This window comes from Mus caroli, chromosome 7 (assembly GCF_900094665.2).
Source record: "Mus caroli chromosome 7, CAROLI_EIJ_v1.1, whole genome shotgun sequence".
Lineage (NCBI taxonomy): Eukaryota > Metazoa > Chordata > Mammalia > Rodentia > Muridae > Mus > Mus caroli.
Window position 1 is genome coordinate 82912736 of NC_034576.1, and position 15448 is coordinate 82928183.

Genomic DNA, 15448 nt, shown 5'->3' on the forward strand with positions numbered 1-15448 from the left:
GAGGCCAGCCTGGTCTACAGAGTGAGTTCCAGGACAGCCAGAGCTACACAGAGAAACCCTGTCTCGAAAAAACAAAAAACAAAAAACAAAAGTTTTTTTTTCCTCCCAGGTGTGATGATGGCACATGCCTTTAGTCCCAGCACTCAGGAGGCAGAGGCAGGTGGGGAATCTCTGTGATTTCCAGGCCAGGTTGGTTTACATAGTGAGTTCCAGCACAGCCAAAGGTACATAGTGAGACTAAAATAATAATTAATAATAATAATTTCGTTGTTTTCTTTTGCTTTTTTCCCTCTAGCCCTAGGTTGTTTTGTTTTGTTTTTGAAACAGAGAAGTCTCATAGGTAGGTAGCTGTCTCAAAGCACTATGAAAATATCCATCTCCCCCTCCCCTGCACTTGAAATCATATACTAAATTTCTATGTGCCTAGGTCTGTCTGACCTGACCTATCATGGCAGCTGAATTCACGCTGGCAGAAGAGTCCAAGTCCTTTGAGAACTCTGTTAAGACAGCTACTGCCTGTTGCCCGCCTTAGTGTCACCAGCCGTTCATCACCTCGGCCATTCAGAACTACTTCACATCCTCAGCCTGTCACTTTCCAGATGAATGCCAGAACCTGAAGAGTTCCAAAAAGTGTCCAACCTCGTGGGAATTGCACTGATGTTTATGGGTTGATTTGGGGAGAACCAGTCTTTACAGGGCAACTCACAGAACGCCTTGCTAGGTCTTCAGTTGACACAGGTTTCTTAGGTAGCTTATGGTTTTAAAACAGTGGCAATTATAATTCTTGTTTCCATCTGGAGTATGGGTTAGTAACACCAGGATACTGTTAAGTAGCAGCCTGCCGCCGGCCAGTTTCCGGCTCGGAGAGGAACGCCTGCACTGTCCGATTCTTCGGAAGCCTTTACTTACTGGTGACAGAGATCTTTACCTAGACTATGGGGCTTCTTTCTGGTCTCGGCTTACTAAGTTTTCGTAAGGATGGAACTTTGCTTTTACCAACTCTAATCGTTTATAGACAGATTCTCTATTGATTGAAGCAAAAACGAAGGTTCACCCAAGCACGTGACCTCCTAATTTTGTCTATGCCTTCCTCGTCCACATAGCGGGCAGGTAATACTTCTGCAGGTGGGAAACGAGTGAACCTCCTTAGCCCGCCAGGGGCCCCAGCACAGGATGCCTTCCCAAGACACCCAAGCACAGCCGTCTTGGAAACTCTGTTTCCATTCTAGGGAAAGGAATCCTGCCAGGATCCCCACAATGGGAACTTGTGGGGAGACTGGTGTGTGAGATAAAAAAGCAGGTCAGGGGGAGACACTCCCTACCCCTGTCACAAATCAACACCAAATGATCAGCTGAGAACTAGTGCGAGTACCTGAAGTGTTCCGTGGCCTCTGGCCTGGAGAGTCTCAAGCAAGCCCTTCCTGCCACCCAGCAGCCCCTAGCCAGGGCATGCAGGCCCAGTGGCACTCAGAGCAGAGCAGAACAGAAAGCAGCAAAGCCTTTAGGCTCTTAGGAGAATCAGGGACTCCTTCCACGCCTTTACTCCACTAATAATGGGCGCCTACCCCTCTCCTCCCAGAATCACCTTGCTCCTGTACCCTCATACTAGCACTGTGGGGTCCATATGACCCCACAGAGCAAGCTCATACCTGCAGTCATCTGGCGTGAGGTTGTCCCCCAGCCTCCCTGACCTCTTCTGCTTGTCCCCACTCTTCCTACATCCCATTTTGGGAAAAGGATGGAGCCTGAGTTGTGCCCAGCTGGGCACCTACTCACAGCCCAGGGCAAGGGCCTCCTCTCCCCTGTCTCTCTGCCCCCGCCGCCTGCTGATGTAAGAGCTGTTCCAAACGCAGGAGCAGCAATAGACAACGGAAGGGCACAGCACAGTCTGTCGGTTCTGAGGCAGAGCGGAGGGGAGACTTGGTGTGGCTTGTCCAGCTCAGTCTTGGTGTTAGGAGGCAGTCTCTGTGGATGAACTCTGTCTTCAGGCCACAAGAAGCCCTAGCCTAGCCCAAGCGCAGGCGGAAGGTGCCGATCTCCATGGGCTCCAGAGAGATGTCAGTGCTGTTGGAGGGTGAGGCCAGAGGGTATAGCAAAGTCAAGGAGGTTGGCTGCAGGAAGGTCACATCCAGGCCATGGAAGAGGCTCCCCAGGGCCAGCTGTGAAGAGAGGGGGCAGGGTGAGCCGGGCGCTGCTAACAGTGAGTAAAGTTCTTCCTTACACCGAGTACTGCCCTTTTGATTTTTTCTTTTATTTCTTTCTTTTTTTTTTGGTTTTTTGAGACAGGGTTTCTCTGTATAACCCTGGCTGTGGCTGTCCTGGAACTCACTTTGTAGACCAGGCTGGCCTCGAACTCAGAAATGCACCTGCCTCTGCCTCCCAAGTGCTAGGATTAAAGGCGTGCGCCACCACGCCCAGCCCTTTTGGGATTTTTGGAGACAGGGTTTCACGCTGTAATCCAGGCTAGCCTCAAACTCAGAGCAGTCCTGCCAAAGTGCTGGGTCTGTGTTGTGAGCCAACACACCTGGATTTCTGTCAGATTCTCAGAGCTAAGATGGTGTAACAGGACTCCAGTTCTTGGGAGATAGAGGCAGGCAGTTCAGGGATTCAACTCAGCTTCGACAACACAGTAAGGTTGCATCGAGCCTAGGTTATGTGTGACCTTGTCTCAAAAATAAAGAATAAAAATAAGAGAGAGAAATAAATAAAGTAAGAGGGAAACGGGCTGCCGGAAGCCACAGCCCTCCCAGAGCACCGAGCCTCAGACGGGGCACTGCTGCAATCTGCTAAAGTCCAAAGCTTGCCCAGGCTCCTCGTAGGAACTCTCACACCACGCTGTGTGAGCTGAGAACAGGGGCTGTCTGGGTTCACGGCTGAGTCACCAGAGCAAGCAACGTGCCAGCTTACACCATGAGCGATGCTCTGAAAAGGTGCAGAGGTTTTTCATTCTCAGGTTTCCCACTTCACTCTGAAAAGGTCTGTCCTCAGGAAACCCGAGGTTTCTAGCTCCATGCTGGTCTGAAATGGCTCCTGCCGAGTCCATTACCAAAAGCACACGTCAAAGGCCTCCCCTTAGTCTCCAGAGAGCCCCGAGGCTACTCCTCCTTCCTTCCTACTGACTGCCAGCCTTCCTCTAGGCTCTCAGTCTAGAGCTCTGCTGTCCTGACCAGGGCCCGTGCCTCCCACACTGGGACCCCACTCACCTTGCCTTGGCTTGTGGTACAGTTGAAGCCCAGGTTCTTGGCTTCAAGGCCACAGTCAAACCCCTTGCGGTGTAAGATGAGCGCAGCATCAGTTGCGGGCAAGGTGTCCTAGAAGACAGTCAGGCAGTGGCGGGTCAGCAGCACATCTGCCAAGAAGGCTGGACAGAGGAGAGCTGGGAGGAGGGCCGGAGCCTGGAGGTGAGGGTTAGCACTGACTGGGACACTCACCTCGGCTGGGAGCATGCGCAGATTGAGCAAATGGAAGTCACAGGGCAATGGAGAAGCCAGAGGGTGGAAAGAGCGCAGAGCAGGGCTGGTGCCCTGCCTCTTGGCCACGGGTAAGACAAGAGGAGGTGTGCTGAGGTACATGGATGTCAGGTGACTGAGGAGGGACGGGTAGCTTGTAGAACGCTCCTGCTCCTGATGCACCTGCAAGATGGACCCAAAACGTAAATGAGGGGACAGAGCCCCTCTAGGTGAAGGGGAGGCAGGCCAGCTCTTTTCAGAACAGCTTTCCTAGGTCACTTGGACTCTGACTGCCTGGATCCAGGCCCTGTACCTCCGACCCCTCAGAGGTGGCTACTAACTATGGCGCCCGGCTCACAGACAGCCAGGTGACCAGGCCCGCTTCTGTTTTCTTTAACACTATCACGAAGAATGTACTCTCAACGGTGCCATCACCCCACAGAGAGGAGTAGGCATGGACAACAGATAGACAGACAGACAGACAGACATGCTTCACTATGGACAGGCCTCTAATAGTGAGAGTCCCGAGGTAAGATGCCACATCCCTGTGTCGGCCAGACGCTCAGCTCCATGGGCCCCAGCTGGTAAGACTCCTCCTCAGGTGGCTCCCAGGAGGCCACATTCACAGGACTACATGGACTTCCTCCAGGGCCACACCATTTCTGTGTGCCCATCTCTGCTCCTACACAGTCACTGCCATCTGAGTGCCCTACACAGTCTCCCTTGGCTCTTCAAGCCCAGGCAGGGACTGTTCCCCTTCCATTTTGCTTCTGCAAAGTCTTCTTTTCTTTTCTTTTTTTTTTTTTTTTTTTTTTTTTGATTTTTCCAGACAGGGTTTCTCTGTATAGCCTTGGCTGTCCTGGAGCTCACTTTGTAGACCAGGCTGGCCTCGAACTCAGAAATCCACCTGCCTCTGCCTCCCGGGTGCTGGGATTAAAGGCATGCCCCACCACACCCGGCTTCTGCAAAGTCTTCAACATGCACTTCCTTGCCAATTTCTTTTTCCTATTCTTGGCTTACTTCAAGTCTCCAAGGCTTCCTGTTTCAGCATCTGAATCTGTCACCCCTACCTTGTCTTCCTACACAGCCACTCTGTTCCTTGTGGTCCTGACAGCTGAGGACAAATTCCTCCAGTATCCCTCCCTCCAGTCTTCCCATCTCCAGGCTCTGGCCAGGCACTGGGATCTTTAGGGTCTGCCCTGTCCCACACCCCCGTGTTCAAGCCCAGTTTGGCTCACAGAGTTTTCTGAAATAACAGAACCATTGCCTGCCACACCTTCACCTTCTGTGATAGCTACTGACAACCTGGAAACACAGCGGGGGGCGGAGAGGGGGCTTAAAGGTAATTTAAAAAAACAATTTATTATGATCATTTTGTGTATATAGGAGTTTTGTCTTTGTGCTTCTGTCTATACATATGTCTGTGCACTTTGGAGGCCAAAAGAAGACATTGGATCCCACGAACTGGAGTTATAGATGGTCCTGTGCTGCCCTGTGGGTATTGGGGGTCCAAGTGCAGGCTCTTATCTGCTGAGGAACCCCCAGTCCCTTGTGATTTTTTTTTTGGAGACAGGGTTCTTACTATGTAGTATTGGCTGCCCTGGAACTCTCTATGCAGACCAGGGGTCAACCTCACAGAGATCCACCACCTCTATCTTGAGACTGAGACAAGGAATGTAGCCAGTATGAGTGGAACCTGAACCTACTTCATCTTAATTCATTTCAGTAACCATAGATCAAAATAAATTCCAGCATGATGGTATAGACCTCTAATTCTAACCCTTGGGAAATAGAGGCATGGGGATTAAGTCTAGCCTGGGCTACATGACACCTTGTTTCAAAAGAAAAAAGAAAAAGAAAAAAAAAAGTAAGTAAACAGCCAACTCTAGGTAGCTGGGCAAGGTGGCATATGCCTGGGGTCTTAGCTACTTAGGAGGCTGAGCCTGGAGGCTCACTCAGACTCAGGAGTTCAAGGCCAGCCTAGGCAACAGTGAGACTAAAATCAAGGTTATCCAAGGATATCCTCATACCAAAAGGCCAGCCCAAGCTACATAAGACCTTACCTCAAACACCCAAACCAGACTGGAGATTTAGCTTAGTGGCAAAGCACTTGCCTACCATGGGCAAAGCCCTGGGTTCAATCCTAAATTTCAATAAAGTAAACGGGCGGCACATGTGGACGACAGTGGCTATGGTAGTCAGCACCATTTTAGCCTAAAGTTACAACTAGTCCCACTTCCATTCTGTCTTCCTGCCTTTGACTCTGTGAATGGGCCCCACTCACTGAGGCTGAGCCTGGTGACTGCTGTCTCCGGAAGCCGCCTTTCGCCTCTGCAGGCCCTGCAAGACCCCACTGCTCCCCTACCCTCACGCTCACAGCAGCTCTGGGCCCTGCTCACTAGCGGAGCCCAGGGCTGGCAGCATATTGGCCTGTATCCCCTGTTCCCACAGCACAGCAGGGGCTCAGCATCTACAGGGGGAGTAAGTGTCTAAGCCGCACCTCAGGGTTCTAGGCAGCAGACTCCAACTACAGTGCCAGGCCGCTCGCCCTAGGCCACCAAGGCCCTCCCTGACCCTTACCTTTGAGCTCCTGATTGTGTTGCTGGAAAAGATCAAGTCCCTAAACATGTCTGCCAGTTTGGAGAAAAAGCCAGGCTGGTGAGGCAAAGAAAACTGTGAGATGAGCAGTGCTGTGTCAAGGTTAGGAAGTGCTCAGGCTTGGGGTGGGAAGATGAAGGCAGGAAAGACAGAGGCAGGAGATGAACGTGACAAGGGCAAGGTGACAGGACGCGGCTGGGGAGGGACTGCGAAGCTGCATGAAATGAGTTAGCAAAATGCCAGACAGCCTCCTACCTCAGTGGTGGAAATAAGCTGTATATATATAATCTGCCCCTTGCCCTCTTCCAGCTACATTTGGGAACCCCCAGGGTTACCCACAGTGCAACAGGCCCAGATCTTACCTCCGGGCTCATCGTGGTCCGACGTTCTAACAGGAGGCGGAAACGGTTGCAGGTGATCTTGTTGTCTTTGAGCCCTTGGCCTAGTCCCCGGTTGTCATCCTGCATTAGCCTTCGGTCCAAGATCACCTCCAGCTGGCCTAAGGAAGGTAACAGTGAGCTCTGGCTTGCCAAATCCATGCCCGAGCAGACTCTCCACCTCAGGTCCTCAGGGGGGAAGCCATCGAGACAGACGAGCTGAGGTACTCAAGAGAGAATGACGGACTCCTGGTATGAGAGAGCAGGGTGTGAGTAACAGGAGGCCTAGAAAGGGGGCACTGACCATGGCCATTCACCTCTGCGACTCAGGGGTGGGACATGGGTGCAGGAGGAAACCTCTTAGGAATTGGCCCCAGAGAACACAGTCACCAGCAGCCAGAAAAGAGAAAGGCCTCTTTGTGGCACTGCTGCAGATTCCCCCATCTGAGATGGGCTTTCTCAGACTGGACAGACTCGTGGCTTGACACCTGCTCTCCTGCCTTTACACTGCCTGGCATCAGCTCGAAGGCCCAGCAATCCAGACTGGAGTGGGTGGCCTTGCTTGTCAGAAGCAGGCTGTGCTGAGGACAGGCATGAGGTAGAGGTTCAGCAAGGCCTCCAGTCTGGCCCACAGGACAGGAGAGGACCACCTCAGTAAACCATTTGGAATGTTGCATGGGACAGGGGTCTTGGCTGACAAGCTGACAGGTGTGAAGGAAGGCTAGCCCACACAGCCTTTCCCAGAGGGCCATGCTCCTTTCCATCTCCACAGTCCTGACTAGGATTTCTGTATTTTCTTTGGCTTTGTTCTCTGAGCAAGCACAGGAGGCTATCTCCAGCCCTAAAACATGTTCCTTGAGTAGACGATAATCACTCCCTAACATGCCATGTCCCAGAGGGGCAGACAGCTGACTGAGCAAGGACAATAGGCTGCATTCAGTTTGGAGGAGGACAAATCCCGAATAATCCTGGCAGAGGGTAGGAGAGCCATACCCCTCCCACGGAGGAGGCAGGCACCGCACTCGCCACAGTGTGGCAAGGCTTCAACCCTGCATTCGCTTCAGCCTTCACAAGCTCTACAGCCACAGACAGAAGGCTCTGGGGCCTGAGAGTCCATAAGTCACTGCTCATTTTGTCCCAAGGCTATGCAAACAGATAGGAGAGCTCCCGACTTGTCTCCGCACTCTCTCCACACCGAGGGCAGAAGCTCACATCTTGCCCATACCACACAAGTATTCCAACCACAGAGCTAAGTCTCAAGTCCTCCTGGTTTTAACTTTTTGTCTTGAGACAGTCTTACTAAAGTTGCTCAGATTGACCTTGAGTTCAGGGTGACCTTCCTCAGCCTCTCTGTGCTACTGGGCTTAGAACCCTTTGATTTGTAAGACTGTTGTTATCCTTTTTTTTACTGACCATTAGGAGCAAAATACGTATCTTTCTCCTTTCCTAAATATTCTACTGTAACCACTTAAGAGCTGCCTCCTCCCAGGCTGTGGTGGCCTTCACCTTTAATCCCAGCATTCAGGAGGCAGAGGTAGACAGTTCTTTGAGTTCAAGATTAGCCTTGTCTACAGAGTGAGTTCTAGGACAGCCAGGGCTATACAGAGAAACCCTGTCTCAAAACCAAAACAAAATAAAAAACAAACAAATGAATGAAAAAAATGAGAGAGAGAGATAGAGAGAGAGAGAGAAAGAGAGAGAGAGGAAAAGAAAAAGAAGAGCTGAACCCTTTGGTTGAAAGTCACCCTTCAATACTCAACTGCTTCCACCAAAAGACAGGATGCCAAGTGTGACTGAGAGGAAGGGGAGGGCTCACCCCCTTTTCCCCTCTTCAGGCTCTGGGGTGAGGGGACCTGGAGAGAGGGGAGGGAAGTCCACAGCATGGGCTGACTGGAACAAAGGGTAGGCTGGTTCCCTACTCACCATTACCGAGGCTGGAGACACCCAGAGCCTGGGCAGTGTGCAGCGTGAGGCGCCTCTGGGAATCTTGGATATAGGCCATGACTGGCATAGGGTAGAAATTAGCCTGCAGGGGCAGCTTCTTCAGATACTGTCGGGGCTGTATCTATAGGAAAGAGTTCGAGTCCAGCCTGGTTTGTGTTCTGAAGGGTTCTCAGTGTAAAGGTATTCCTGGCTGGCTGTTTGTCTGTCTGTCTGTCTGTCTGTCTATCTGTCTGTTTGTCTGACTGTTCAAGACAGGGTACCTCTATATAGTCATGGCTGTCCTGGAACTCACTCTGCAGACCAGGCTGGCTTCGAACTCAGAGATCTGCTTGCCTCTGCCTCCCAAGTGCTGGGATTAAAGGTGTGCGCCACCACCGCCCGGCCAGCTACTTTTCTCTAATTGTGTGTATGTATATAATATGTATGTATGGGTGTCCATGCCACACCACACATATGGAGGTCAGAAGACAACTCTATGGACTGCATTCTCTCCTCCACCTTAATGAGCACTCCAGGAATCAAACTCAGGCTGCCAGGCATAGGCAAGAGCCTTTACCCACTGAGCCATTTCACTGGTGTTCTATACTTGTCACCTGTTCTTGGCACCCCCACCCCTCCACACAGCTCCAGTTTTGGGGGCCATAAGCAGTATGAGTTCTGTCCCATGGGGCCCAAGAATTACCTGAAAGCCATTGAGGTCTGTGAAGAAAGTGCCCTGGCTGTCAATGTCCGTGCGGATGCGCAGGGCCAGTTCCTTGTTCACATAGTCCCTGATATCTACCTGGAATGACATGTCCAGAGACAGCCCCTCTACCCCTGGAAATACAGGGACAGCCAGAAGTGAGGTGAGCACAGCAAGGGACTATTCCAGTGAGGGGCTCCCCCACCCTATACCCCGGGGGCTCTCAGGGCACTGTTGGATGGACTTTTCCTTAAGAGAATCAAGCATCCCCGTGTCAAATGACGCGTCTGCTTGTCAATGACAACGGTGGAAGAGGAGCAGGTACCAGCCTGTGGGACTTATGGGACTTACACCTGGTGACCTTCCCTGCCCGCAGGGCTCACCTGGCAGGTTATAAAGTCGAATCACTTGGTGAAAGTGCTCATAATACACAGCCACCTCTGAGAAGAAAGGGCCTTCGGTGACACGCAGCACAGGAGGTTTCTTAGGGACGTAGGGCTGGAGAAAGAGCAAGTGGCCACTGAGCCCGCAGCACGGAGTACAAAGCAGCAGCAGCAAGCCAGGGCTGGTCAACAGAAATCATCGTCCCCGTGCTTTGGCCTGGGTAGGCCCAAAGCCACCACTAAGACCACAGCCCACCAACCTCCCCAAGGACAGTAAGGCAAAACCCGGTACGCCAGGCCCCTCCCAGGCTCTCCCCATGCACAGGTGCCCCCGTTCTGTGAGGCCTCTCAGGTACCTTAGCCTCGCTATCAGGCAGGAAGAGGTAGGCGCCACTCTTGTCCTTGGAGGTACGGGTGCCGTAGACGAGGAACTCCAGTTCCATCTGCTGCTCCTGCTCCTCATCCACCCGTCGGATACTCTGCCAAAAACCACAGCCCTGACCCCTGGCCCCACACCAGCTTGTCAGGTCTCCCCCTGGGAGGGCAGGGACTGACTTCCCCCAAAGAGCCAAGCCCAGTGCTACAGTTGGGATCTTAGGTGTTCCCCATAAGGGCTTGGTCGCACACCACTGCTACTAGGAGAGGTTGAGAAAACTGGGATCCTCCCACCGCTTCCTGGCTACGTTTTTTTTCCTTCCTTCCTTCCTTCCTTCCTTCCTTCCTTCCTTCCTTTCTTTCTTTTTTTTAAGACAGGGTTTCAGCCGGGCGTGGTGGTGCACACCTTTAATCCCAGCACTTGGGAGGCAGAGGCAGGCGGATTTCTGAGTTCGAGTCCAGCCTGGTCTACAAAGGACAGCCAGGGCTACACAGAGAAACCCTGTCTCGAAAAACCAAAAAAAAAAAAAAAAAAAAAAAAAAAGAAAGAAAGAAAGAAAGAAAGAAAAAAAAGACAGGGTTGTGCTAGCTGACCTGGGATTCACCATGTAGACCAGGCTGGCCTCGAATTTACAGAGATCCACTTGTCTCGGTCTCTCCAGTGCAGGGATTAAAGGTATGTGCGAACAAACACAACTTCTTTCTCTCTCTTTTTTTTTTTAAGGGTCTCATGTTGCCTCAAACTTGCCATGTAGCCAGAGATGACCTTGAGTTTCTGATCCTACCCCCTCCACTGTTGAAATCACAGGTGTACCACAACAACCAACCCCTCTCTTGCATTCTGGCTGTGAAGTCATTTCCTCTGCTGTGGTGTGTTCTCTGCCACGGCCGTGCTGCCTAACCACAGGCCCAAAAGCAATCGGTCTGCCTGACTGTAGGATCAAAGCTCAGAACCGTGAGCCAAATAAACCTTCTCTCTTTACAAGTCACTGACACAGTAGAAGATGATCAACACTTGGCAACTGCTAAATCTCTGTGAGTCAGGTGACAGGAGGGCACATGGGAGCAGGAACAGCTATGCACAAGCCCCCTGACACCCATGCCTTCCTCTGGCCCCTCCCCACCTCCCCTGGCCTGGCGCTTTACCTTGAGAAGCCCAGTATGGCCGGAGAACCAGACCTGCATGTAGCGATTGCTGATGGCGAAGTCGCTGGCGCCGGAGTCCACAACACGGACAGGGAATGCTGATTGCCTGGTGACGGACAGCTTCACGCCGTTCAGGTAGACACGCACGGAAGACTGCAGCGTGTAGGGCCCATCGAGATCTGGCTGCAGCTGCAGCACACCCAGACCCAGGGCTGGCAGGCGGACGGGTACTGACACCTGTGAGCATGGGCGGTAAGCAGCGTCAGCCCAGACAGGCCTTCTGCCCTCCATCCTGACCTTGGCGTTCTGCTTTCTGAAGCTAAGCACCGAGCCCTGCATTTCTATCTGAAGAATGCCGTCTGTTTGGGGACCCTGGTTCTGAGTCCCAGTGTCCTTCTGCACACTCGTCAGCAAAGGCACACAGCGCCTGCCCACCCGAGGTGACAGCCTAGGGCCCGGAGCAGGCTTCACACAGACTGAGTGGCTGTAGGCAGTGACTTAACCTCTGTTCCTGGGGGAATGAGGGGTGGCATCACTGTGTGCGCTCCTGAGAATTTAAATGAGACCCGGGAGCGATGTGCATCTTTGTATCCTGCAGTCAGGATGCTGAAGCAGAGATCTCCAGTCTGAGGCCAGCCTGGATTATGCAGTAAGACTTTTGTGTTAAAAACTTTTTGTTTTGTTTTTTGTTTTTTCGAGATAGGGTTTCTCTGTGCAGCCCTGGCTGTCCTGGAACTCACTCTGCAGACCAGGTTGGCCTCATAGAGCTCCTCTTGCCTCTGCCTCCTGAGTGCTGGGATCAAAGGTGTGTGCCATCACTGCCCGGCTAAAACTTCTTTCTTAACAAATTGATTAAAGATGCACATCTCTCTCTCACACACACACACACAGCTAAGGCTGACCTTAACTTCTGCTCCTCCTGTCTCCACCTCCCAGTGCTCGGCTACAAGCCCGTGCCACCACACTTGGCTTTCTGCAGTGTGGGGGAGCTTAATAATAATTCAATTATTCATTGAATAATTAAGCACTTAGAGCAGAGCCTAGCATGAACTACATCTGAACATTTATTTTTCATGAATACATAATAAGTCAACACACTAAATCCTCACTAGAAGCTTAAGCCCAGGAATGAGACAAGACCCCATCACAGTGTAGTAAACAATAAATACTTGTTGAGTTGGCTGAGGGTGCTTGCTGTCTTGGCTATAACTGTTACCACACTGTCCTCAATATCCTTTTAAGGACGCTCAAATCCCAATAGTGATTGTCCTTTGGGCAACGCCTCTCCCTGGCCACCTGCTTCCATCCCAGGGAGTAAGCAGGGCACAGCAGGGGAGTGGGAGGCAGGTGTTCGTGGGGAGTGAGGCCCCAGGAGAGGTACTGACAAGCGGGGAGGGCTGTGCACTGCCTCACCTGGTAGACATCAGGGACCATGTCCGTGGCCGAGCTCCAGTGCACACTGATCTGCACAGACAGGGGCTGGCCCTCCTCTGAAAGGACGCGCACCCGGGGCGAGTTGACCAGCAGGGACACCACACTGAGCCGCTCCTGTTCCAGCGGGTTAAATACCACCACAAACCTGGGGGTGGAAGGTGGGCTGACCCAGGAGCTTGCTGTGGCAGAAGGGCAGAAGCAGCAGCCAGAACAAGGGGCCCCTACACTGGAATCCAAGGGCCGCTCTGGGTTGGAGGTGCCTCCGTGAACCTCACCAGGCCTGGCTCACCTGGGTGAGGAGTCCAGCTGGATCACCGTGCGCTCGGGCAGGGCATCATGGCTCACACGGCTGTCATCCTGCAATGTCGTGGGCAGGAGGGAAGAATGAGGACTACGCTCAACCTCCTCCCACCCCAGCCTGTCCAGGCCACCAACCACCTTAAGCATGGAACTAGGACCCCAAAAACAAGAAAGTGGGGAAAAGGAATGGTCCCCACAGCTAGCAGCTCTTGAGATAGTACCCACCCACACCAGAGGATCTCTCAAGCAGAGGTAGGAGGGGGCCCACCATTTGGAGGAAGGGTGTCCCAGGGTCAAAGCTGTAGGTCTCCTGGTCCCCCAGTACCAGGTAGTGGGCAGCATTGATGATAACCTGCTTGAGGCTGACCAGGGAACGCAGCAACCTGTGGGGAGCAGGAGAGGACGCTGAGAGCAGACAGCCACAGGGAGGCCGTCTGCTCTGCCAACAGGACCAGCCCTCAGCAGCCGACCACCCGATCACCCACGTAGCCATTCTTTGACATGGCAAGGGAAGCAGGGCTGGCTCCTACCTGACTCCATAGTCTACCACTACTGCCTCCTTGGCAGTTCCCGTGATGGCATCGTGGTGCTGGAAGAGGCCCAGTGTACGCCGAGCTTCCGTCAGAAGAGCAAAATCAGACAGCGGGTACTGGCCAGCCAGTCCAGAACGGCGGGCATGGGCCAAAGCCAGGCTGTATAGAATCTCTGCCCCACTACCCAGAGAAAGAAGTCAGAGCCTTCCTGTTCTAGCCAACGTCGCTCCCACGGGCCACCCACACACTGAAGGGGTCCTCTCCCACCCAGCCCCTCCTAACTCAGCAGGGGGAGGTGGGCAAGTCTCACCGCAGGTGGGCTTCTAGGACTCGGTCCAAGCTCTTGTAGAAAGGCCGGGAGGTGTAATAGCCTGTCCAGTAGTGGTCCTCCCGGTCAGCGTAGGAGAAGAAGTCCCCACTCAGGACAGGAAACCCTGGAGGCCGGGCACCAGGCTCTACTCCTGTCCTCTTATACAGGGCATCGAAATACTCAGAGAGGGTCCCAAACTGGGCCTGTAGGGACCCAAAACGAACTACCATCAATTACAGAGCCTCCTGGGAACACTGGCCACAATATTCATCCTATGATGCTAGTAAAGACGGGTGACGACTTTGCCTAGCAAAAGACAGGACCTCTGGGTGTCCTGCTCTTTTGGGCCTAGAAATCTTGCTCAGGAATGACAGTGGAGCCCTCAGCAGAAGGCTTGGCTGTTAAAGGAAGGCCCAGGAGGGAGCACCGTAGCTTCATACCCACAGGTCTGTATATGTGTGCCCCCACCTGCACATGGAACTCAGGCTTGCTGTTGAGGAAGTCAAAGAGCCGCTGGTAGTTGAAGAACTGGGCATCCCATTCCTGGGGCTTGTCATACCGGAAGTCATCACCCAGTGGCACAAGGAGGACGTTGCTTCGGAACAGCCTGGACTTCTTCCGGTACTGGTCCAGGAGCAGGGCTGCCCTGGAAATGGAGATGGTCACAGGCCCAACATGAAGCCCCAGGCTTAAAAGACCAGTGAGGGAGCTGCAAGGATGGCTCAGTGGATCAAGTACTTGCCACACAAGCGTGGTAACTGGAGTTTAGGCACCCTCCCCTCCAACATATAAATAAATGCCAGTGTGCATGGTGGCAGAACTGTAGTCTCAGCACCCAGAGGGTGGAGACAGAATCCCCAGAGCAAGCTGCATGCTTACACTAAGCCAATACTAGAGATGGGCACTGCATTCCACTGAGAAACTTCTCAATGAATAAGGTGGGAAGACACCAAGGAAAATTTCTGATGTTAACCTTGGCTCGCCATATACATTCACGGATCCGCATACACGCTCACAAATGTGGGTTCGCACACATGCAAACTATGCCTGGTGGCACTTGCTTGCATTTAACTCCGGCCCTTGGGAGGCAGGTGAGTTTGAGACTGGCCTGATCTATACAGCAAAGTTCAGGCCGGCTAGGGTGACATAATGAAATCCTGTCTCAAGAGAAGAAAAGGAAGCCCGGCAGTGGCAGCACACACCTTTAATCCCAGCACTAGGGAGGCAGAGGCAGACACATTTCTGAGTTCAAGGCCAGCCTGGTCTACAAAGTGAGTTCCAGGACAGCCAGGGCTATACAGAGAAACCCTGTCTCGAAAAGAAAAAGGAAAAGGAAAAGAAAAAGGGAAAGGAAAGGAGACCCTGTGAAGAGCTAGGCACAGAGGCGCATGCTTGTAATCCCAGTCCGCGGGAAGTTGAGGCCAGAGGACTCCATGTTTGAGGCCAACCAGGTGTACATGGGAAAGGCCTACTGGGTATGGGAGCATGTTCCTATACACCCAGCACTTTGGTGGAGATCAGTAGTTCAAACCCATCCTCATTCACACAGCAAGTTCAAGGACAGCTTCAGCTAGTGAGACTCTATCTAGAGCTCCACCCCCCCACACACACACACATAAAATGGCACCTAACTTGAACTGTATGAGAACATTTTTTAAATCTATACTATTGGAGGCTGGCAAGATGGCTCAGCGGTTAAGAGCACTGACTGCTCATGGAACTCAGGCTTGCAACAGCAAGGACCCAAGTTCAAATCCCAGCAACCACATGGTGGCTCACAACCATCCGTAATGAAATTTGATGCCCTCTTCTGGAGTGCCTGAAGACAGCTACAGTGTACTTACATATAATAAATAAATAAATCTTAAAAAACATCTATATTATCAAGCCGGGCGTGGTGGCGCACGCCTTTAATCC

The 15448-nt window shown here is 52.4% G+C and overlaps 1 protein-coding gene across 3 annotated transcripts in view; it reads right to left on the minus strand.

The window, feature by feature from the left end:
- Positions 1-643: 643 nt before the first annotated feature.
- Man2a2 (mannosidase alpha class 2A member 2) overlaps positions 644-15448 on the minus strand; it is a 20793-nt gene continuing 5988 nt past the window's right edge. For all 3 annotated transcript variants that reach the window (XM_029479781.1, XM_029479780.1, XM_021167655.2), the window contains exons 10-24: positions 14000-14177; positions 13532-13734; positions 13219-13401; positions 12957-13071; positions 12678-12745; positions 12368-12533; positions 10955-11191; positions 9790-9912; positions 9434-9548; positions 9051-9184; positions 8348-8489; positions 6410-6546; positions 3432-3632; positions 3204-3311; positions 644-2159 (exon numbers count right to left, since the gene is read on the minus strand). In XM_029479781.1, coding sequence (XP_029335641.1) covers positions 2007-2159; positions 3204-3311; positions 3432-3632; positions 6410-6546; positions 8348-8489; positions 9051-9184; positions 9434-9548; positions 9790-9912; positions 10955-11191; positions 12368-12533; positions 12678-12745; positions 12957-13071; positions 13219-13401; positions 13532-13734; positions 14000-14177 — 2263 coding nt within the window. In that variant the 3' untranslated portion in view covers positions 644-2006. The remainder of the gene's footprint in view (positions 2160-3203; positions 3312-3431; positions 3633-6409; positions 6547-8347; positions 8490-9050; positions 9185-9433; positions 9549-9789; positions 9913-10954; positions 11192-12367; positions 12534-12677; positions 12746-12956; positions 13072-13218; positions 13402-13531; positions 13735-13999; positions 14178-15448) is intronic.